This window comes from Rhea pennata, chromosome 15, assembly GCF_028389875.1.
Source record: "Rhea pennata isolate bPtePen1 chromosome 15, bPtePen1.pri, whole genome shotgun sequence".
In the NCBI taxonomy this organism is placed as follows: Eukaryota; Metazoa; Chordata; class Aves; order Rheiformes; family Rheidae; genus Rhea; species Rhea pennata.
This window is the reverse complement of record NC_084677.1, coordinates 3,152,653-3,175,355: the sequence shown is the minus strand read 5'-3', so window position 1 is coordinate 3,175,355 and position 22,703 is coordinate 3,152,653. Positions and strand designations below refer to the sequence as shown.

At 67.3% G+C, this 22,703-nt stretch overlaps 1 protein-coding gene across 1 annotated transcript; it reads left to right on the top strand.

Annotated features, from left to right (window-relative positions):
* Window positions 1-7,468: 7,468 nt before the first annotated feature.
* On the top strand, window positions 7,469-21,426 carry TFAP4 (transcription factor AP-4). The gene is made up of 7 exons (XM_062588320.1): window positions 7,469-7,594; window positions 14,285-14,450; window positions 15,218-15,316; window positions 15,907-16,077; window positions 16,963-17,100; window positions 20,646-20,804; window positions 21,056-21,426. Exons 1-7 carry the CDS (start codon window positions 7,506-7,508, stop codon window positions 21,248-21,250), a joined length of 1,017 nt encoding a protein of 338 aa, XP_062444304.1. The 5' UTR covers window positions 7,469-7,505; the 3' UTR covers window positions 21,251-21,426.
* Window positions 21,427-22,703: the final 1,277 nt, after the last annotated feature.

Below are 22,703 nucleotides of genomic sequence, written 5' to 3'. Positions count from 1 at the left end.
CCCGGTCTATTTAAAACGCTTGCGGGGGAAAAAAAAAAAAAAAAAAAAAAAGTTTATTTAGCCATTTCCTCTTCCTGCCAAGGGGACGCGGCTGCTCCTGCCGCCCCCTCCTCCGCGTCCCCCCCAACCCGGCCAGCCGCAGGGGGTCCCGGAGCGCCCCACGGGCGGCCCCCGGCCCCGGCGGCGAGCGGGTGCCGCCCCGAGGGGCCGCCGCGCCGGCCGGGGCAGAGCGGGGCCCACCGCGCCGTGGGGCGGCCATGCCAGGGCCGGGGGCGGGTGGGGGGCGGCAGGGGGGCCGGGCGCCCCCCAGCCCGGCCCGGCCGTGCCGCCAGGGCCCGGCAGCTGGCCGGCAGCCGGGGAACAGCAAACAGCTCTGGGCTCAGTCGGGCTGTGCAAACACCATTAAGCCGCGGCGGCGGCGAGGCCCCTCCGCGGGCACGCTTAGCCTCTTCCTTTGCCCGGGGGGCCGGCGGCGAGGCAGGGGGGGGGGGCGCGAGGCCCCCGGCCAGGCCCCGGCGGCTGCCCCCGGCTCGGCGGCACCTTCGGCGGCCCCGCGGCCGGCCCCGGCGGCTGCCCCCCGCGAGCCCCCGCGCGAGGCCCCTGCCCTCCCCCGCCTCCTTCCCCCCCCCCCCCCCCCCCCCCGGCGGCCTCTCCTGCCAGGCGCTGGCAGCCCCGCGCCCCGCGGGCAGCTTCCCGCGCCGGGGCCGGCCGCGCTCCGACGTCACCGCGGGGCCGCCGCTGCAAGGCGGCGCGGCGATTCGCCCAGTGCCGCCCGTCCGCCTGTCCGCCTGCCCGTCCGTCCGTCCGCCCGCCGCGGGAGGGAGGCCGGGGCGAGGCGGAGGCCGCGGGACACCGGGCGGGAGCGGCCGGCCGGGCCGCGGGTCCGGGGCTGAGGCGGATCCCCCCCCCCCCCACCTCGGCCGTGCGGGGCTGCCCCGCTCCCCGCCGCGGCCGGGGGCCCTCTCGTCCCGTCCCGACCCGTCCCGTCCCCTCCGAGGCCTCCGCCTCCCGCGGCCCTGGGAAAGGGGACGTGCCGAATAAGATCGAGCGGCGTCCCGAGCGTTTCACCTGGGCTGCTGCCAAGGGAGCGCGCCCAGCCCCAGGCCGTCCGCGGAGCCGCAGCTGCGACGCGACACCGGCCAGAAATAGCAAGAGCGCGGGGAGAGCGGGAGCCCGCCCGCGGCGCGGGGACCGGCCTCGCGGGCGCCCTGCCGATGCGCCAGGCCGCGGGAGGGGCCGGCCCCGGATCTTCCCCGGAGCCGATTAATCCGCGGATCAGACGCGGCAAGGCGCGGCGCGGATGGCGGGTCCCACCGCGCGTCGCCGCTGCGCCAGGGGCCTGCTCTTCCCCATCCGCTCGCATCCCGTTCCCGGCAGCGCCGGCACTCGGCATCGCCTCCAGCAGGGACCAGAGAGGCTGGCGGGCCCCAGGCGTCCCGACCACCTGGAAAACACCCGGAAAGCCCATCTGCCCCGGCACCCACCTCCGGCCGCACACCTAACGCGCGGCGTTGCGGGGAGAGCGCGGTGCCCGGGAGCATCGCGTCCCCGCGGCCGGGGGCAAGGAGCTCCGGGGCTCTGCTAGCCAGCCGCGGGCACGGGGCTCCTGCGTGCGCTCCGCCGCCGGGCCCCCGCCAAGCCGCGCTGCTCCCGCCGGCACCACCGCTGCCCCCCCCCCCCACGGGCCGCCTGAGCCGGGGGGGTTCCCTCGGGTGGCTGCACACGGCGCCCGGGGGGGCACCCAGGGGCCACAAGCAGGCTGCCCTGGCCGGGCCGGCCGCCGGCTCCACGCGGACGAGACGCTCCCCAAAGCGCCGCTGCACGGCGGGCCGGGGCCGGCGCCGTCCCTGCCGCCTGGCCGCAGGTGCCCTGGGCCCCGCGCAGCGCCTCGCACGCGGCGGCAGCGGCGGCGGCCCGCTGCCGACGCCGGATCACCGCTCCCGGGCACGAAGCGGAGCATCTCGTGGCATCCCCCCAGAGCTGTCCCGCTACACGGATACTCCGGCAGCTCGCTCGGCGTGGGAACGGCTCCGGAAGCTCCGGATGCTCGATGCCGGCCAGGCGACGAACAGGCGGTGCTGCGGGCACCCCTGCCGGGAGCTGGGCACGCTCGCAGCCGGCCGGCGGCACGGCACGGTGCGGCCCCCCAGCCCGGGCTGCCAGGGCGGGAAGGAGCTCCGGCACCCCGGAGCCAGCGGCTTGGCTTGCTGGGGGCCAGGAATCCGTGCCTCCGCGGGCAGCTGGGAGGTCGGGGCGCTCGCCCGAGCGCAGCGCCCAGAGCCGGCCCTAGGACCCGAGCCGGGACCGAACGCACCCTCTGCCCTCCCCAGACCCGCAGCGAGCTCGGGGGGGGGGGGGGCCGGTGGGGGGGGGGTGCAGGCTGGTGCTGGCAGCTCCGGCCTGCCGCGCGCCCCCCGGGGACTGCAGGCACCGAGGACTTCTGCCTCGGGGACCAGAGCGACGGACAGGCATGGGGGGGGTGAGGGAAAAAAAAAAAGCAGCACAATTTTCTCCTCCACACTTGGCTCAGAAAACGCAGAGTAACTTCCGCAGCCCCCACCGTAGGCTCCAAGCGCGGGAGACAGCAGCCCGCGCTGCGGCGCCCGCGGGGGCCGGTGCCTGCGGGGGGCCCGGGCCCCACTGCAGCCAGGCGCCGCGGCGCTCGCGGAGCCTCCTGCGGCCAGGCAGAGCCGCCAAGCACGTCCCGGCGCTCCGGGCGCAGCTCCCCGCCCGCGGAGCAAGGTCAGGACACCCACTCCGCCGTGCAAAGCGCCACCGGTGCCAGCGGCCCCCCTGCCGCGGCGCCCGGCTTTGCCGACAGCCCCCGGCTCCGGTGCGGAGGCAGGAGCTGGGGGTGAGCGGCGGTGCAGGGCAGGGCAGTCCAGCGGGTCCCCCTGTCCCAGCACTGGCCCGGGGCAAGCAGACAGGGGCCGGGGCGCCGGGCTGCGCCGGGCTCCGGGGACCCCCCTGGGCCAGCCCCACGCTGCAGCCCCGCGGGGAGCCGCCCCCCCCTCCCCCCCGCAGAGGCTCCCCTCGCTGCCTGGGCGCTCCAGTTCCCCGCCAGTCACCCGAGCCGGCCGCCCCAGCGCCCCCCCGGCTCCCGACGGCTGGAGCGGGGCCATCCTGCCCCCCCGCTCTCCCCCCCCCAGGCCCCGGCCCCAGAGGCCGGCAGGTGCCAAGCGCGGGCGCAGCCCAGCTCCCCGCAGCCCTGCGCCCTTCCCCCGGGGGGGCCCCACGCTGCCGCCCGCCGCCGGCAGCGCGCAGGGGCTGCCCGGGCGCGGAGCCCGGCCGGGCCGGGCCGGGCCGGACAAGCCTCCCGCCGGCCCCGGCTCGACGCCCGCGGCTGGCGGACGGCGGCTCCCGGCGCGGCGCGGCGCGGGGGGGCAGGTGGGGGGCGACACCGGCGCTCCCCGGTCCGCGATGCGGCCCCGCTCCCCGAACGGCAGCGGCGGGGGAGGCGGGGAGGGGCGCGAAGCGGAGCTCCCCCGGGGGGGAGGCTGGAGGGGGCCCCGGGCGCGGCTCGGCGGGCTCCCGGGCGGCGCCCCCCGCCGCCAGCATCCCCCGGCGGCGGCGGCGCGACAAAGAGCCGGGAGGGCCCCGGGCGCGATCGCCTACCTGCGGGCGGCGGCGGCGCTCAGCGCCGGCGGCGGCTCCGCGGGGCCGCGGCGGGGGCCGGCAGCGGGGCGGGGGCCGGGGCCGGGGCGGCGCGGCGGAGCGGGCCCCCCCGCCGACGGGACGCCTCGCCGCTCCGCCACATCTGCAGGCGCGGGGCCGCCTCTGGCGGCGGGGCCGGGGCTGGGGGCGGGCGGCGGCGGGGCCCCCCCGGCGGCGGCGGCGGCGGGCGGCGGCGGGGGCGGCTCCCGGGTGGCGCGGCGCTGCGCGGGGGGGCGGCGGCGGCGGCGGGGCGGGGGCTCTGCCCGCCGTGATTTATGGCCGCCCTGCGGAGCGCCCCGCTAGGACCGGCCCCGCTCGGCCGCGGCCCCAGCCTCCATTTGCGGGCGGGGAGCTGAGCGCATGTCTGGGCCGGCCCCTGCGCCGGGCGGGGGGCACCGGGGGGGCGGGCAGCCCGCCCCGGCGCGGGGGGGGAAGCGGCGCCCCGCACCGCGCAAGGCACCGGCGGGGGGGGGCACCCGCAGCCCGGAGCCGGCGGCGGGCGGAGGGGCGGCGCAGAAGCGGGGCCCCCCCGCGCCCCCGCAAGGTCACGCCCGCCGCAGCCCCGGCAGAGGCGATGCGGCAGAGCCGAGCCCTCCCCGGGGCCGCCCCCCCCCCCCCCCCGCGTCCCCGGGCGCCGGCGGCGGGGGAGCCCCGGGGGGGCCCCGCGGGGGCGGGGGGGGCCCCGCCGAGGCGCAGGAAGCGCCGCCGCGCACACCGGATCTTCCCTTTCCGGTGCCCCCCCCGCCTTTTCCCGGGAGGGATCCGCTCTGCTCCGGGAGGGGCGGCGGGGGGGGATCCCCCTCCCCGCAGGAGCGGCGTGACGTCACGAAGCGGGGCTGGCGTCACGGCTGGCAGGGGCCTCCCTAATGATGTCACCGGCCCGCCGGGACGGGGAAGGGGGGGGGGGGGCGGCCGGGAGCCGCCCCGACGGGGCGGGCGGGGGTTGTCCCGGGGCGCCGGGGCCGCGGCTCCTTCCGGAGGCAGGATGTGGCGGGCAGGCCCGGATGCTGGAGCCGTGACCGGCTGGAAACTCCCTCCCGGGGCCGGGGCCGCGCTGGGCGGGGGCACCCAGCCCGCCCGGGGGCACCTGGCGCCCTTCCACCTGCACCCAGCTCCGCAGCGGCCCCCGCCCCGCGGATGCCGCATAAGCCTCGCGCCCTCCCCCCCCCCCCGAGGTGGGGACCCCCCCGCGGGTGGGGACACCTGGCCAGGCACAGTCCCCGGGGCAGCTGGCGAGTCGGGGCGTCCCCGGCTGTGGGGTCGGTCAGCGCCCGCGGGCGGCGGAAGGAAACATCCTGGCGGAGCGCATCCGGCATGGGAACGCGCTGGGATGGGTCCCCTGCGGGATCCCCCCCCCCGCGGGGGGCACCGCACCCGAGAAGGGGGTGTCTGCAGCAGCGCCGGCCGTGCGGGAACCGCGCCGGCGAGCACGTGTCCGGGGCGCCCGCGCTGGCGGGCAGATTGCGGGCCGGGCACCCGGCCAGCTTCCTGGCTCCGTTGAGAAACATGGGCGCAGCACCCTGGAGCAGGCCTGCCCGGCGGAGCAAACCGGCGGTGCCGCCGCGCGCGGGGCTGCGCGGCTCCTCGCCGGGCCCCGGCGGCTCCCCGCTCGGTCCCCCGGCCCTGCTCCGCCATCTCCGCCACCCCCCCTCCGCCCTCGCCGGGCGCTTCGCCCCCCCGCAGGCGGGACACGCCACTTGCTCGCTCCCTTTCTGGCACCGGCGGGGAAATACCGGGTTTGCGGGAAAGCCAATCCCGGCCCCGGAGGCACGAGCCGAACCCGGCGCAGCCCCTGCAGGCCCGGGCTCAGCAGGGCTGCGGGGCAGGACGGGGCACGCTTAGCGCAGGAGGAATTTGCTGCCTGATTCACCTTCCGAGGCTCCCCGGAGCACGTGCAAAAGCGGAGATACCTTCTTTTTCTTTCTTTCTTTCTTTTCTTTTCTCTTTTTTTCTTTTGCGAGATTTTCCAGTTGTGCGGTGCAGGGAGGATTTTTGCAGCATCGCCAAAGCCCCCCCTGGTCCCCGGGTGACCCGCTCCTCCCCGGCCGCTGGCCGCCAGCACCTCGCTGCAATGCGCGGCGGCTCGGGCAAGCAGCTGTCACCAATTTTTCATTCTTTCTTTCTTCTTCTTTTTTTTTTTAACGTGGGAGAAAAACAATGTCTTTCCCCCAATATTGTTCTTGGAAATGCCTGAGCCGCTTCGGCTGAAACTCGGAAAAGCGGAGCGGCAGCGGGCGGCCGGCGCGGGGGGCCGCAGCCCGAGCGGCGCGCTCGGCACGGCCGCGAGCCGCTGCGGCAGCACCCACGGGGAAGCGCGGGGCCACACTCCGGCCGCGTCTCCGGGGCGAAGGATGGCGCTGAGGGGTGGCGGTGGCGTTCTGCCGCGTCGGCGGCGCCGTGCCCCCCGCGCGGGATCCGCGCCGGGCCGGGCCGGGCCGGGCCGGGCCGCGGGGCGGCAGCCGGGGCAGGAGCCCCCGCGGGGCGCGCGCAGGGCCGTGGCGGGCCCTCGAGGGGCCGGGGCCCAGGGCGGAGGCCTGTTTGCGCCCTCGCCTCTGGTATGCGGCTGATTCACCGCGGAGCAGCCGCCGCGCCGCGGTGCCGCGGCCTCTCCGACATCTGGAGGGCTGAATTCCTGGAGGAGAGCGCCGCGCCGGCTGCCAGCACAGCCGGCGGCCCGGGGCCAGCGCAGAAGCGGCAGGCGAGGAGGAAGGGCGAAGGCGAGCGAGGCAGGGGCGCGGGAGCCCCCCACGTCTTCGGGAAAGCACGGCGAAGAGGGGGCGACGCCGGCTGGAGCCCCGGGATGGGGGAGGCCCGCTGCCGCCCGCAGCGGGCACAGACGGGGAAGGGGACGGGCAGCAGCGGGGCTGCGCCGGGGGTGCCCGGACGGCGCTCCGGAGTGGACGTCCGTGGGTCCGGCCTGCAGGGAGCCCGCTGCAGCGGGTGCCCCCACCTGGAGACCCCGCCAGCGCTGCGGCATCTCCCAGCAGCTGCGGGAGCCCTCGGGAGCCTCGTCGCTCCGAAGAGGAGGGAAGGCGGGAGGAGGCTCAACCGAAAACCACGGCGGACTGAGAAAGCGCCCCGCGGCGCGGCCCGCCACGCCGAGCGGCCGCCGCCAGCCCGCGGCGCCCGGCAGCGCGCCGGCGCCGGGGGGGAGCTCGGCCGCCGCCGGCGGGACACAGGCCCGCTCCCGGCGCCGCGGCGGGCACGGCGGCGACCCTCGTGGGGCCGCGGCGGAGGTGCCCGGCTCCCCCCGCGGCGGCGGGCCGCGAGCAGAGGGGCACGTCGGGCGCCGGCAGACTCGTCCTCCTCCTCGCCGGGGGACGAGGGTGCTGCACCGCCGGGGGGCCCGCGCGCCTCGTCGGCCCACGGTGGGGGGCCGGGGGGCTGGCAGCGCGGGAAGGGGGGGGGGGGTGGCCGGCGTGGGGCCGGCGGGCCGGGCGACCCCCCGCGCCCCTCCTGCGGGGGGGGCAGGTCCCGCGGCGGGGCAGGTCCCGCTGTCACCCGCGCCTCTCCGCGCGGCGCGGTGCCCCCGCGCCCGCCGCCGCCGCCCCGCCGCGCCCCCTCCCCTTCCCCGACGGGCCCGCGCCGTCCTTTGTTTACATGGGCCGGTGGCTGGCGGAGGCGGCGCCGCCGGGGGAGGGAGCGCTGCGCTCGCACCAGCTGTTTCCCGCCTTGAGACACACACACACACACGCACACACACACATACACACACACGCGCGCGCGCGCGCGCACACGCACACGCTCGCACGGACCCGCGCGCGCGGCGCGGCGCGGCGCGGCGCGCAGCCCCGGCCCGGCCCGGCCCGCCCCGTCCCGGCGCGTCCCGCACGCCGCCCGCCCCGCTCGGCATGGAGTACTTCATGGTGCCCGCCCAGAAGATGCCCTCCTTGCAGCACTTCAGGAAATCCGAGAAGGAGGTCATCGGCGGGCTCTGCAGGTGGGCGCCCCCCGCGCGGCGCGGCCACGCGCGGCCCCCCCGCGCCCCCGGCGCCCGCGCAGCGCCCGGCGCGGGGCGGCGGCGGCGCGGGGCGGCGGCGGCGGCGCTGCGCGGGCACCCGGCGGCGGCGCCTCCATGGCCGGAGCACGTGGGTGCGCTGGCGGCGGCGCGGGCGGCGCGGGGCGGCGCGGGGCGGCGGGCGCGGGGCCGGCGGCGGCGCGGGGCGGGCGCGGGGGGCGGCGGGGCCGGGGGGGGGGGCGCGGGCCGGGGGCTGCGCGTGTTGCGGGCGGAGGGGGGGGCGCGGGGCAGAGCGGGCGCCGCGCACATGGGCCGGGCGCGGTGCGGCCCCGCCGTGCGGCCATGCGGGCGGCGGCGGGGCCGGGGCCGGGGCCGGGGCCGGGGCGGGGGGCGGCGGCGGCGGCGGCGGGGGGCGGCGGCGGTGGGGGCCGGCGGCGGCGCGGCGCGGCGCGGCGTGCGGCGGGGCGGCGGGGGGGTGTGTTTACTACCGGGCCTGGCCGTGACTCTGCAGCCCTCCTGGAGGAGGCGGGCCGGGCCGGGCCGGGGCTGCCGGGACATGTAGTGCGGCGGCCGCGGCATTGTGGGCGCTGTAGGCCCCGGCGGGCCACGCCGCCCCGCCGCACAAAGCGGCGCCCGCGCCGCCGCCGCCGCCGCCGCCGCCGCCGCCCGGGCTCGGCGGGGGCGCCCGCGCCGGCGGCGGGCCGGGGGGCAGGCCTGGCCTGCTGGGGCCCGACCCCGCCTGGGGGGCGGCCCTGGCCCGCCGCGGCCCTGGGGGGCGGCCTTGACCTCCGTAGGCCCCTGCGTCCCCGTGGGGCAGCCTTGCGCTGGTGAGGCCCAGCTCCACCCGTGGGGCAGTCTGGACCCACTGAGGCACACCCCCTGCTGTGGGGCACTCCTGTCCCAGAGGGGTGCTGGGGGGGGGGGGCTGGCTTGCTGGCTACCCCCCAGGTGTGCCTGTGGGGCAGCAGCGACTTGCTGAGGCCCTGCGCAGCAGCCCTGACCCCGTGGGGCTCACCCGCTGCTGTGGGGCAACCCTGATTTCCTGGAGTCCCTCTGCACTTGTGGGTCAGTCCTGACCCACTCCGGTCTACTTACGCCTGTGGGGCAGCTGTGACCCACCCAAGCCTGCCTGCTCCGGGGCAGCCCTGCTCCGTGGGGGCCTCTGTGGCCCTGCCGCCCCCTCGGAGGCGCCCCGTTGCGCCCGTCCCGGCGCCAGGGTTCAGCTGCTGTGCGGGGCCCCCGTCCAGGATGCTCCTCCAGGAAAACCAGGGCAGGAAAATACGAACCTCCTCTGCAGGCCTCTGTGCTCGCCCCAGGCATCGCCTGGTGCAGGGCAGAGCTGTATGGAGAAGCTTAGCCTGTGCAGCACTTGTAGGTCTGGTTTCTGCCTGTCCCTCGCTCGGGGACGTGTGGCCCCCTGTGTGCCCCTTCCTTGGGGTCGCCCTGCCCTGCATGGCCGTGCTTCCCCTTCCCGTCAGCGCAAACTCTGGCACTTGTTTGGGACTGGTGAAAACAAGCTGGGGTGTCTGTGGTGGGTCTGCAGAGCTTGTCAGCGTCCTTGAGGGAGAGAAGCAGAGAGGCAGGGTCAGACAGCTCTGCTACCTCCGTGGTTTCGCTTTCCTCGAGGTCTCTGCCCAATTGCACCTGCGTGCTGGTGGGCAGCTTGGGAGGGGAGGACCCAATTCCACCTGTGCAACCAGAAGCTCATGTCCCTAGTGTGGCCACGGCGGAAAGGGCTGTAGAAACCCTGCGGCTTCCCCCTGCAGTAGCTTTTATGGCGCGAGAGCTTCCCGTGTCCGGGTGAACTTGCACGGGAGCAGCTGGAACCAGGAAGGGTGAACTTGAGTAACGTGCCAGGGAAGCGAGCGAGTGGCGGGGTTACAGCCCGGAAGGCCAGCTACTGCTGAAGTCTTGTTATCATCGGTATCTTGTCTGGAGCCTGATATGCTGCGTAAGCAGGTCTCTCCTGGGGCAACGTGCTTAGAGTGTAGCTTTTGCAAGGCTGAGCTGAACTTGCTGGTCAGGAGTAGGGTCCTTCACAAACGTGTGGGCAAAAATTGCTTGGGTGGATCTTCCCTAATCCCATTACAGTGCAGCCCTGCTCTGCTGAGTGGCTCCCTAGTGCTTGTTACCAGCAGGCACTTGATCCTGTGGTGAAGTCCACCCGGTCTATGCTGGTGTGACTTGTTGGGCAGTGACGAGGGACCTGCGTGGTGAACGCGACCCTCTCTCCAAGCTCTTTGCAGGTGTCTGCCCAGCCAGAGCGATCGGGGGCAGCGGTTCTGCAGGCAGGATCCGGGCTGGTGCTGGGCTGACTTTTTCTTGTGTGTATGAGGCTGAACGTGAGATCAGCTGGGCTGCATTTGGAGGCAACTGTGTCTAAGTCTTTCCCCAGTTCCTAGCAGACGTAGCCCGCGGTACTTGGGTCTGTTGTTTGACCGCCAGGCCATCTTCTGAGATGATACCTTTATTCATCCCCTTTCTGTGTTCAGCTCTGTCACTTCGTAAGACTCTTCCCAGGAAGAGCAGCTGTGGAAGGTTATGAGAGGTTTCCCAGTGAGGAAATGGGCTCTTCCTCCTTCTCTTGCATTTAAGAAACTGCTTCCTCGCTGTCCGGCCTGAGATGTCTCTAATTCCTCTTGTGGGGCTGTGGCTGATGGGTGAAAATCCCTGAGCTGCCCGTGGAGGAAGGCCCTGCAGCCACATGCATCACTGCAAGAAGGTGAGGGGCAGACCTCGCCCTTAGCAAGTGAACATTATAACCTGCCAAGCTCAGCCGCTGGAGGGTCACTGTCCTGCTGAAGACAGGAATGCCTGGGAGCCAGTAGCCAAATTTGGAGGGTCTGAGTTCCCTTTGCCCAGCTGGGAGCTAGGCAGAGACCCCTGGCCTCTGGCAGGGCATCTTGGGCTGAGCTGATGGGAGCTGTGGGGTTGCGGTGTGGGAAGGGGTTAACTTTAGAGGCTGGGGCACTGGGTGAGAGGGTCTCCCCTACCATGCAGCATTGCACCCCGGTGCATTTTTACATGTTGTTTCCTGGAAGGAGAGATATAACCTTCCCTCTCAGCCCCCGGTCTGGGGGCAGCTGCCAGAGTCAGGTCAGGGCTGTCCGTCTCCTGCTCCCCTCTTGCTTCCCCTCTACGCTCGTCTCTCATTTTCCGAGGAGTGTTGTCCCCACCGTGGCAGTGATGATGACCTGGCAGCGGTCCCGAATACAAACGTCAGTGCTGGTGGTCTCGATGGAGAGCCTTGGGCCGTGCTCTCCCTGCCACCACCTCGCTCTCAGCTGAGGTGTGAACGTGTGGCCCGGTGTCCTGGCCATGTGCTCTCCTTTGGGACAGGAGCAAGGAGCTGTCTCCCACACGGGATGGTTCCTCGTGCAAATGCAGCTGCAGGCTGTGACCAGAACACGACCAGGCAGCTGTTCGCGAGGTGGGAGCGGGATTTCTTACCTTGCTGCTTGCGCACTCTGGCTCATCCAGCTGCAGGGCATTGAGGCGGCTGTCTGAAATGAGATACTGATTGCCTGATGCGATCCTGATGCGAGATTGCAAGGCTGGGTGTGGATACCCAAGGGCTCCTAGGATGCTGCCTCTGGGCATAACCTCCTGGCTGGCCTTGCCTGGCCTCCAGAGCCTGGACCGAGTGAAGTCAAGGCCAGACGCGCAAAAGTATTTGGGGGTTGATTTCAGCCTGGTTCGGTTTGTCCCCCTGTAGTAGAAAACTGTGGCTGCAGTAGCCTAGTTGCTCTGGCAGAATCGCCATGTCTTCGCTGCGATTTCTGTTCCTACGTGTATGCTCCTGGCCCGGTGATTTCAGGCCCCCTAACCCTTTCCCAGCTAGCGCTGGGAAGTGCAGAGGCTTGGTATGTTTTAACCCGGGGGATGAGTTTGGGCCTATTCTCCGCAGAAGTGCTTTCTGTGGCTGCAGGGACGCCGGTGAGAGCCATGAATGGATGCGAGCCCTGTGAGCTCCTCTGCGCTCCCAAATGTCATGGTCTGTGCCAGAAGGCCACGATACCGCTGCAGGCAGCTCTCAGCCTACGGAGCTGGAGCCGGTGTGCAAGATGGTTGCTCTCAGCTAGAGGCGCAGACCCCCACAAACCCATTACATCTCAAAACCTTCTTAGGGCGCCCATTTCAAGCCGCATGGGAGAGGTCTAGTGCATCGTGTGCTCATCATCGTGTGCTCCCCTGCGCTATGACGCTTGGCCATGGCAGATCAGGACAAGTGCTTTGCTCAGCCCTGTGGGTTCAACTGGTGTATAGCTTCCATAGGTGCGTGAGGCTCGGAGGAACTGCAGTTTGTTCCCTGGCTGTAGCAGCCGATAGCTGGTCTGGGAGGGTCCGTGTGCTCCTAAACCTGCTTACTGTCAAGACGATGGCAGTGAAGGCAGGGTGTCTCTGAGAAGCTGTTTTGCCACAGCGTCACGAGCTGCAGCATCCTCAGCGGTGGACACAAGGCCTTGCTATCTGAGCTGAGCGTCTATCCTAGTGCTCTGTCCTCAGCGCGGAGGAGAGAGTGAGATGCAGTCTTGGCTCGTGGGGCCTGGGAGCCGGGGCATCCCGGAGAGCGGTGTCAGCCCATCGTACTGCTTGACCCCTGCACAAGCGTTATAAAGCAAATTGGGGGCAATCAGCCATCCCTGCCACCTCCAGATGAAGGCTGAAACCCATCTTACCTCACCTTGTGCTGGGAGGCTAGGCCTGCTGTTCAGTCTTCCATATTTTGCAGCTTCTCCAGCCCCGGCAGTACGTCCTGCCTTCACGACGTGGTTGAACCACGTTACAGGTGGCAGTGCCAGGGAACTGTGCCGGGTACATCTCCGCGGATGTGCGGTGTGTACCCAGGGACAGCGGGACCGCGGGTGGACGGACGTGCAGGATCCCCTGCCCTCACCTTCCAGCCTGACTTTAATAGCTGCGTTTTCATGGAGTTTAATTATAGCGTGTGCAGGACACGGGCTTGTGTACTCCAGGTAGGCTCTCATGCCCTTAGAAATCTGTTTATTGGTTTTTAATAGACTAGCTTCTAAACTTGCACCAGGAAACAAAAGAGAAGCAAGATAATTATCAGGATGGTGTGGTCTGTGGGTTGAGTTGTTTTGTTTTTTTTTTTTAATGACCAGCTATCTCGTGAACAGTCGGGACTCAGAATTTGCTCGCCCAGCTTACTTGCACGCTGCCCGGCGTGGCTTGGGAGGGCTCGGGAGGGATCGGATGCCTCTGCAGTTTTCACCGGTCCGTCTCAAAGCAGCGGCTCCCTGGTTGCTCTGCAGGCCTGTCCTCCGCAGCGCCGAGCCCCCGGCAGGCACCGCTCTGCGTCCCTGTTCTGCGCTCGTGGAGGAGAACCGTGGGGTGGGCACGCTGCCCGCTTCGCCTCCCAGTGTAAATCCCTTCCCTCTTTATTCTGCAGATTGAACAAGCCTGTTGCGTGCTAGGATTTAGTCTTTCTGCTCCCTGCTCCGTCTTGGGGCCTCTGAAGAAGCTGAGCTTGGAGGAAAAAAACGAGACTCCCTTCGAAAGGGGCTTTGCTTGGGTGCAGACAGGGGCTAGCGCTCCGACCACGTGCGAGCTGGTGGCAGCCAGCCGGAGCCCTCCCTGTTGCTGTTCGGCAACTCTTCCCTCCCCGCTGCCCGTCCCCACATGCTGCCAGCGGCGCTGGGTCTGGGAAGCATTTCCCGGCCCATCTGCTGAGCGAGCGAGCGAGCGGGGCGTGAGGAGGAGGCGGCAGGAAGCAGGCGGGAGCTGCGGCTTCGGGTGGGACGGGGGCTTCTCTGCTGGGAGCTGTCATCTGGAAGCCATCAACGGGAGTGGGAGGGAGCCGCCTTCCCGGGGCCACACACGCCGGCCAGCCCCGCCGGGACTGCAGCCGGTGAGCCCACGGCCTTGCTCGCCCGCCCGCCCGGGGAGGGGGACCCGGACCCTCGCTGTGCCCCATCGTCCCCCTGGTTGATGGCACCCTCAGCTTGCTGAGGACCCTGCACGTGAGCCTGGCCACAGTGCCGCGGTGGTGGGGCACGGTCCTGCTTTGCCGTCCTCATGGCTCAGCCCAGGACCACTCCGGGGCCTCCTGATGCAGTGGTCGCTGTGTTTGCAGCTGGGACCAACCCGCTGGTGGGCAACGGGTGGTTTGTGCTGGTGGCAGAGGACGTTCGGACGTGGGGCAGGCAGAGGGGATGTTTGCGTCCGACTCCAATGAGGGTATCTTCGCTCATGGGGTGCCCATGAGTCCTCTCCTCTCTTTTTGTCTGGAGCTGCTCTATGGATACTCTTGGATTGCTGTTGGCCAGCTCCTGTCCTAGGCTGATGGAGCTGGTGGGCCGCACGGGGGCTATGTTTCAGGTCAACAGGTCCACAAGCAGCAGCTGAGGTTAGGATACTGGGGAGGAGGTGAAAGAACCCACCTTCTCACCACTGCTTTTTTACCAGCGTCTCAATCAGTGCTTGGAGACGAGATGTGGGCTGAGCCCTGCGTGGTGCCGGGACAATCATCCCCCGTGGTTTTTCCTGCCAGTCTTTTTGGCTGCTTGCCCCATCCTTGCAAAACAGGGGAGGAAACGGAGGGCACAAGCCCAAGACATGGAGCTGGGGCTCCAAACAGAGTGAGAGGTCCCCAGGGTGCACTCAGGGGTGCTGGCCCCGTCCCTCCCTAACTCCAGGCGTCTCTTACAGCTTGGCCAACATCCCATTGACTCCAGAGACCCAGCGGGACCAGGAGCGGCGGATACGCAGGGAGATCGCCAACAGCAACGAGCGAAGGCGGATGCAGAGCATCAATGCTGGTTTCCAGTCTCTGAAAACGCTCATCCCACACACGGACGGGGAGAAGCTCAGCAAGGTGAGTGCAGGGAGCTGTCACCTGTGAGGTGGCATCTGCGCTGGGTTGCGAGGGACACCTAGCAGGCGGATCGGTGCTCCAGCACATGGACCTTGTGCGATTCAAGTGTCCGTCCTGCGCATTGAGGTTTTCTGCAATGCCTGTTGAGCAGGCAGGATGGGGCTGTAAGCATAATTGGGGATAATTGCATACGTTATTTCACTGGTTGCTTCCAGGCTCCTTACTGCCTGGGGACTTTAGAATAGATTTTTCATTGCATCGGACAAAGCTGTTTTCTTTGGGCCTTGAAGGAGGTCCTTCTTTGCGGGAATTGCCTCTGCTGGGGTGCGTGCCCATTAAATACGGGGTGCATATTTAACTCAGCGCCCTGGAGCCAGAGTGGAGGAACAGCTTGGGGGCGTTTAACAAAACCTGTCTCCCAGTGCCGGGACTGCGCGTGCCCAGGTAATAAAGGGGCCCTTCTGCAGCGGGACTTTCCTGATGCTACAGGAGAGTGGTGGGAGGAGGCAGCTCTAGGGAGTAGAGACACTGTTCTTGCAAAAGATGATTTGGATCTAGTGCCATTCGTGGAGGGAGAGCCCAGGAGAGAGCACAGCCACAGGGTCTGGAGGTGAAGCAAAGCCTGGAGATGTTGGGGCCAGCAAGGAGCGGTCCTGCGGCCTCCTGGACAGGAAGGGAGCTCAGCAGGAGCAGTTCTCCTGTGGTTGGGGAGGGACCTTGCAGAAAAGTCCTCTGCCTCACCAGCTCCCCTCCTGGCTTTTCCCCAGGCGGCAATCCTCCAGCAGACAGCTGAATACATCTTCTCACTGGAGCAGGAGAAGACTCGGCTACTGCAGCAGAACACCCAGCTCAAGCGGTTCATCCAGGTAGCGCCTCCCTTCGCGCCCAAGACCGCTGGGGTGGGACTGGGCTGGACAAGAACGGGCTGGTTCTCTGTGCGGCCAGCGATTCTTTCCATAAATTTGGAGGCTTCTTTCCATCATTGCTTCTCCCTAGAGGTCAGATGGAGACCCTCTGTCCTCCTGTGCCAGGGGAATGGAGGCATTTCACACCTTCCTGGTGTCCGGAGGTGCAGCTTAACCTAATATGCCCTGTGCAGCAGGAGGAGAAGAGGACTAGGGCTCCCATTTCACGTTTGGGTCAAAGTACCCAGGCAGGATCCCAGTCTCTCTTGCCTGTGGCAGCTCTGGGTCTTGGGCAGCCTCACTGAGCTACCTGGGCAGTAGGGTGCTGTCGTGGTATGAGCTTGCAGGTGCTTTTGGAAGAAGTGGCTTTGCACAAGGCTGAGCAGGGGTGAAGCTCGGGAGGGTGGGCAGGCACATCTCCACCATCGAGGAGCCCGTGGTCCTGCGCGTGGTCTGGATGGGGGGGGATCAGGACAGCAGGAACAGAGGGAAAAACTACTGTCCTCCCCATACCGCTGTGTCTGGCCCCTGACACCATGTCCATCTGGCAGGAGTTCAGCGGCTCCTCCCCGAAGCGGCGACGGGCGGAGGACAAAGATGAAGGCATCGGCTCGCCGGACATCTGGGAGGACGAGAAGGCCGAGGATCTGCGGCGGGAGATGATCGAGCTCCGGCAGCAGCTCGACAAGGAGCGCTCGGTGCGCATGATGCTGGAGGAGCAGGTGAGGCCGGGGCTGGCCGGGGCTGTGGCCGGATCCGGATCCGGATGCGCCGCGCCGGCCGTGCGCGGGGCGGGTCCGCCCTCTAGCGGGCAGCGCTGAGGGATGCTGGAGAGGCGCTGGAGCCGAGCGCACGTGGCCTGGCGGCTTCTTGCTGCCCTGGCGCAGGCCGGGCTGCCCGTGTTGCGGGCCCCATCCTGCCTGCGCTGCTCTCACCCCAACCCTCCTTCACTCAGGGTGCTGAAGTCTTGCCTCCAAGTGGGAAGGAGCCCAGAAGGCCCTGGCTTGGCTCTGCTCTCCTGGGCTCTCCTGCCCAGGGCTGTGCAAGGGGCCGAGTGGCACCAGGCTGTGTTTTGTAGCACCACAATCTGGTGGCCTGGAGCCTCTGAGGCTGGTTTGGGCTGAGATCCACTTCCAAGGCACTGTCACAGGCGTTTGGGAGGTCGGTGATGTCTCCTGTCTGACTCAGGGACCTGCAGGTCTCAGAGAGCTGCTGAACACTGTTTCGGTGTCCCTTGCACAGCAGCAGAGCAAAGCCTTGCTTTATCTCCTGCGCCGCTCTCTTGATCCGGCACATCGACCAGCGTCCTGATGGGCTGCTCCTGGCCTGTTCTAGCAGAGCAGGCTCCGTTCAGGAGCGGTTCATGGCTTCTCATTCGCTGCGGGCTGCTTTGGGGTCTGCCAGTTGCCCCCTGCATGGGCTTGGCAGTGAGCTCTCCGCGGGTCTCTGCTTGGTCTGCCCCATGGCTCCGAGGACAGGCACAGAGCGGCAGTGCCCTGCCCCTGAGTTTGGCGCCGGGGGGCTGTGTTGCTGCGGGATCAGACGGATGCGTGTGCAAAGCATGCTGTGCTCTGGCACCAATTCATCTGGGCCCTGTCTGCTGGCAGGTTCGCTCCCTGGAGGCCCACATGTACCCCGAGAAGCTGAAGGTCATTGCTCAGCAAGTGCAGCTCCAGCAGCAGCAGGAACAGGTGAGGCTGCTGCACCAGGAGAAGCTAGAACGCGAGCAGCAGATCCGAACCCAGGTGAGTGTGTGGATGCCTCCCACCGCCTGGCCCCAGGGCCTGGCCCGGTCATAGCTCAGCTGTCAGGACACCCCAGCTGCCTCCTGTGTGAGCAAGCTTTTCCGTGAGATGTGCAGGCAGGCGTGCAGGTGGTGAAGAGCACAGGGCTGGGGGCAGCTTGATGACATGGTGCTTGGCATCCCCCGTCCCTGGGGCTGGCTGCGATTGACAGGGACGTCCCAGCAAAGCTCTCGAGCTCAGGGAGTGGGGAAAGGACTTGGTGCCTAGTCTCCCGGTGTACTTGCATCCTGGCTGGGCTCCCTTTGGGACTGAAGCCGATGTTGCAGCCCACAGCAGAGAGAAGATCTGGTGATGTGCCCCCATCCTCGGACACTGTGAGTTCCTTGTAGCCAGCTCAGCTGGCTGCTGCATCAGGTATCTGCCCCAGGGAAAGCACTAGCAACTGGCTCTGCCTCATTCTGTAGCCAGCCTTGGAGTCCTCCAGAAGTGTCAACTGCAGGAAGGGTGGTGGGCACTGTGGCTCGGCTCCTGGCTTTTCTGCTGATAATGCTGACACACAGAGCTGCTGCTCTGGTCCACGTAGAAATGGGGCCACCAGCCCTTGTCATGGCTGGGAGCAGGCTTAATGCCTTGGCGCCAGTCTGAGCTTGGATGGGTCATTCCCAGCACAGGGCTTTGTGGCTGTGGCCACGAAGTGCTCTGGCTGATGGCACATGGCTTTGCATCCCAGACCTCCCTGGGCAGGGCAGCAGAGCCAGACACAGGATTTAGCTAGCTCCACTGTCCCACTGGCAGCGCTGGTGCCTGGGTAGGTTGAGGAGAGTCTGGCCTTGTGGCAAGCTCTGCTTTATATGGTAGCTGCTCCATGGTGGCCACAACTCCCTCTTTGCCTGCTCCAGAATTGGGGCTTGGTGCCCCTGTCCTTGCTGGCAGGACCCTATCTTGCTCTGTGTGTGCCGCTGTGGGATTCTGCTGCCAGCTTCTCTCCACGGCCCCTGGTTAGCTCAATGCGGGGGCTGCATTTGCAGGCACCCCTTGTGTTGGGACTGTGGCTTGGGCCGCGTCGCAGCAGCTTTCAAGTGGCTCCGTTCCCCAGAGCTGATGGCTTTTGTATGTGGAAGATCACTCTTTAGCTGGCAGTGATTCAACTTGGCACTGGAGGGACCGCGGCCTTCCAAGGCGTCGGTGGGAGGCGCTGGGTGCGGCCGCCTCTCTTGCACCCCCCAGGAGCTGAGTTCCTCTCTGCTGAGCTTTCCCAGCCTCGCCTCTCTGCCAGGGGCTCAGGTGGAGGAGACCATGCTCCAACCTGTCAGCTGAGCTATGGTACCTGCTCTGGCCCCCAGCTTCAGGCTGGCTTCAGCAGGCACATTTCTGTCGTGTTTGCTGTGGCCTGGGCATGGGACAGGGCGAGGAACAGGTCTTGGCCCCATCCATGGGTGATGCTAGCAGCTGGAACGCTCTGTGAGCAGTTGATGCGGGTAGTGCTTCCCGTGCCAGAGCTGGGGATGTGCAATGACATAAAGGTCTGACACCACCACTGAAGGTTCAGGTCTCACTGGATGACGCCAGCCTATTTTTGGAGGCCTCAAAATCAATCCCCACCACATGCAAAGCCAGGCAGGGGCTGGAGAGCAGGCAAGTCAGCGAGTGTTGCTCCCTGGCAGAAGTTGCAGGACTGGGAGTGCTGGAGTCTTCAGACTTTGCCCATGCCAAAGTCACGTAGCTGATGCCTGGGAGAGCCGTAGATGTGGTGGGAGCAGAATGGAGGAGAGCGCTGTCCCTGCACTGGTGGTTCCCTCCACTGCCTGTCGTAGCCCTGACTTGGAGCCATCCCTCAAGCTCAGCCCTTGGGGAGACTCTGGCATGAGGAACTTCAGAGGGAGCGAGAAAAGCTGACTTCCTCTGTCGTTGGGCTTCTCCAGAGATGCTTCCCTGCAGGATCCGTGCCCAGTCGCCTCCTAGGGAAGTTCAGCCTATTTTTAGGTGAACTTTCCTTAGCCTCCTGCTAGGGCGTTTCTTTGCATCTGCTATTTTAACGAGGATCTTCTAGGGGTGCGACAGGTTTCCTGCTGAGCAGTTCGGAGTGATTTGAGGATTAGCACACAGCGGTAGCTCAGATCTGGCTTTTGCCTCCTCTGTCTTAAAAGCCAGGTCTTTTCCCCTTTGGGATAAAGGGAATTCTTCAGATTCGTCCTGAGAGGCAGGAGAACAATCCAGCATGTGTCTGTGCTGAAGGGGCAGTTACTTGTCTTCCCTCTCGCTCCTGATTTCTTTCCTCTGCAAACATGGGCTGGGAGTTACCTCTTGCACTCCTGAAGTTTTTCCCAGTTTTGCACAACATAAAAATATGTTGGCCAAAGTAGGTGCTGGGTGCAGGGGAGGTGTTACGCTGCAGCTGCACAGATGGAAGTCTGTGTTCCTGCACTCGGAGGAAGCTGGAACTCATTTGTGAGTAGAGGTCTGGAGCCCTTTCAACCCCGTTTGCCTCTTGCTCTGCCAGAGCTAAGGCCACTGAGCTCTCAGATGGAGTGCTGTGGCATCTGCCTAGGAGGACACGTGAACCTGAGCAGTTTGGCTGTTCAGGCTTTTACTGTCTCTTCAAGTCTGGGCTTCTGGTGTGCAGTGCTTTCCCCATCATCTCCTTGCTGTGGCCCGAGTGCTCTTGCCCACCTCTTTCCTCCTCTGTGGGGTGCCTCTCTTCTGCTTCTCTTCTCCCTTCAAGGTAGTTACCCTACGTTAAAACTGGGTGCGGAGAGGCGCAGCATCCTGTCTGCCTGCGCCTGGCTGTCTGAGCCATGCATCTCCTTGCCAAGAGCTGGCACTGCTGGGCACGTGCACGTGGTATCGAAGCCAAACAGTGCAGTGCCTGGCCTGGAGAAGGCAAGTCAATGTTTGACCCAGCCAACACCAGTTTGGCTGCCTTTGGTGGACACTCTGCACACTGGGAAGGGTATGGCGTGGGCGTAGCAAGGACTAGGGGTGCTCAGTCCCCCCAGCACTGCAGGGCCCACAGCCCTTGCTGGGCTAAGGAGGGCAGCAGGAGCCCTGCCGGTGTGCTTGGTCGGGGGAGCACGTCGGCGAAGGCTGCCCCACGCTGCTGGGTCGCTCCATGGCTTCACGCTGTGCTGCGGTGCAACAGCCTTCTGCGCTGGACAGTGGCCAGAGGAGCGAGTGCTCCTTCCGGGGAACGCCGCAGCCCCTGAAACCCCTCGGAGGAAATCCTCCGTGGCCGAGAGGAAGAGTTGCTGAGCTGCATTCCTGAGCCTGCAGCAAGGAAGTACAGTGCTAGCTCCTTCCCCCTTAGCTTTCCCGGCTGCGCGTGGGCTTGGTGGAGAGGGGAAGAGGAGATGGCTCCCTTTGCTGTCACTGCCTGCGTTGTGGGCTGGGGTGTCATGGTGGAAGGACCCCCGGAGGTATCTGCTGCCCAGGTCAGCTTCTGGCGCCTGGGCTCGGGGAAGGTGATGTTGAGCTGCGTTGTGGCGCCGGTGCTTCGGGGCCGGAGGGAGGTTTTCCCTGCTGACGGGGGGGTTTGCTTCTCTTCCCAGCTCCTGCCAGCACACGGTCCCCCAGCGCCCACCCACCACCCCACTGTGATCGTACCAGCGCCGCCTCCCTCCCATCACGTCACTGTGGTCACCATGGGCCCGTCCTCTGTCATCAACACAGTCTCCACGTCCCGGCAAAACCTGGACACCATCGTTCAGGTAGGGGGGCCGGGAAGGGCCAGGCCGGCAGCGGGAGGGAGCGTGCGGGAGCCTAGCGGGCGTCGGGGGCTGCCGAGGCGGAGGGTGCCTGCGCGGCCGCGGCCGGGTTTCGGGGGAGACACGCGCGGCTCCGCAGCGCGCCCGGGCTGCCGGCAGCCTCTGGGGCGGGTCGCGGCCCGGAGCCAGCCGGGGGGGGGGCCGCCGTGCCCCGCGGCGGGGACGTCCTCACGGCCCGCGGTTGCCCTCGGCAGGCCATCCAGCACATCGAAGGGACGCAGGAGAAGCAGCTGCAGGAAGAGGAGCAGAGGCGCGCGGTCATCGTGACGCCCGCGCGGGCCTGCCCCGAGCCCTCCAACTCCGACACCGCCTCTGACACAGAGGGCAACGACAGTGACTCCATGGACCAGAGCAAAGAAGACCCCTTGGGGGAAGGGGAACTGCCCTGACACCCCCTGGCCAGCAGCCGGGGGGGGGGACGGGGCGGGGGAGGGAGACGTCAGAGAATATGCTGAAATTTTTAAAAAATACAATGCGATTTGGGTCTCTTTTATGACCTTTTTCCTATACTGTAAATCAGAGTGCTAGAAGCAGGCAAAGTTCACTGTTCAGTTCAAAGCAAGCGGGGGAGACGGGGGGGTGCTGCGTTGGGGGCTGGCGCCGGGGGGGGCACCGGGGGGGGGACGGGCGGGAGGGCAGCGGCGTTAACTCGACACGGGCCAAAACTGGAACCTGGGCTCCGAGCTCAGCTGAACTGTCTCGGGAAGGGCGTCTGGGGTCGGGCTGCGGGGTGGGGGGGGGGGTCGGATCCTCCCGAGTTTGGTCAAACTCCCTGTCCCCCCCCCACCCCCCTCTGCCAACCTGCAGGAAATCCTGCCAAACCAAAGCCAGTCCCGGCTTTCCCCGCTGGCGAGCGGGTGCTGTGTGTCAGCCAACGCGTTTCTCTTGGGACGGGGCTTTTCAGTTGGGTTCTTGATTTCTTTTTTATTCTTCCTTTTTATTTTATTTTTTAATTTTAAAGGGTAAGGAGGGGATTGCAAGGGACGTCAAGCGAAGTGACGCTGCGTTAAACACAGCACCCGCTCGCGGCCGGGGGAGCCCTGCCAGTGCTTTCACTACTTACCCTGCCGCCTCCGGCCGTACCCCCGGCCCCGCTCCGGGCGGGAGAAAAACACTTTTAGCGACTTAAAAATAGCGGGAATGAGCCTGTGCGAGCGCGGGCTGCGGGGCGGAGGGCAGGCGCACGCCACCTCGAAGACCTTTCGGGCTCTGTTATCCCCATCAAAGGGGATGGAGTTTGATTTTTTTTTTTTTTTGATTTTTTTTTCGGGGTGGGGGAGAAGCCCACGGCCCCAAACTAAAGCGGAGCGGCAAATTCCGGCCCCAGGTCCGGCCTCGGCACTGCCCGGCCGGCTCGCGGCGCGGCATCCCCCTTTCCTCTTCGTTCCCTCCTTTAAGCACTTAATCCAGTTTGCGGGATGCGTCAGGTCAGAAGAGCTTTTCTGTTTCGTGATTGTGTCGCTTCAGTTTTTTTGTTGTTTGGGGAGGGGGGCCCGGTTTTGTTCCCCCCCTTCCCCGCCTCCACCTCCCCCTCCTGTTTGGCTGTAGGGTTTTAGGCCAGTCTTGTGTAGAGCCTTGTTGGTATTTGGTAGGTTCCTCCCCAGCCACAGCTGTTTCTCTCTCGGTTTCTTTCCTTTTTTTTTTTTTTTTTTTGTATTTTTTTTAAACGATTTTCAGGTCTTTGTGTTCATTGAGAAGCTATTATATTTTGTTAAGAAAGTGGAAAAAAAAAAAAGAGGCTCGTGCCTTTGTAAAGAAACAAAATAAAGTTTGTACTTTGTTTTTTAGACTCTCGGCCTCGCGTTGCGTCTGTCGGGCCGGGGAACGGGGCCAGCTGGAGCC

What these genes read in the sequence shown, in the direction of transcription:
- TFAP4 (XM_062588320.1), top strand. Translation starts at nt 7,506, where the DNA reads ATGGAGTACTTCATGGTGCCCGCCCAGAAGATGCCCTCCTTGCAGCAC. An exon ending in GTCATCGGCGGGCTCTGCAG is followed by an intron (nt 7,595 to 14,284) that starts GTGGGCGCCCCC and finishes CGTCTCTTACAG; the next exon opens with CTTGGCCAACATCCCATTGA. An exon ending in AGCAGCAGATCCGAACCCAG is followed by an intron (nt 17,101 to 20,645) that starts GTGAGTGTGTGG and finishes TTCTCTTCCCAG; the next exon opens with CTCCTGCCAGCACACGGTCC.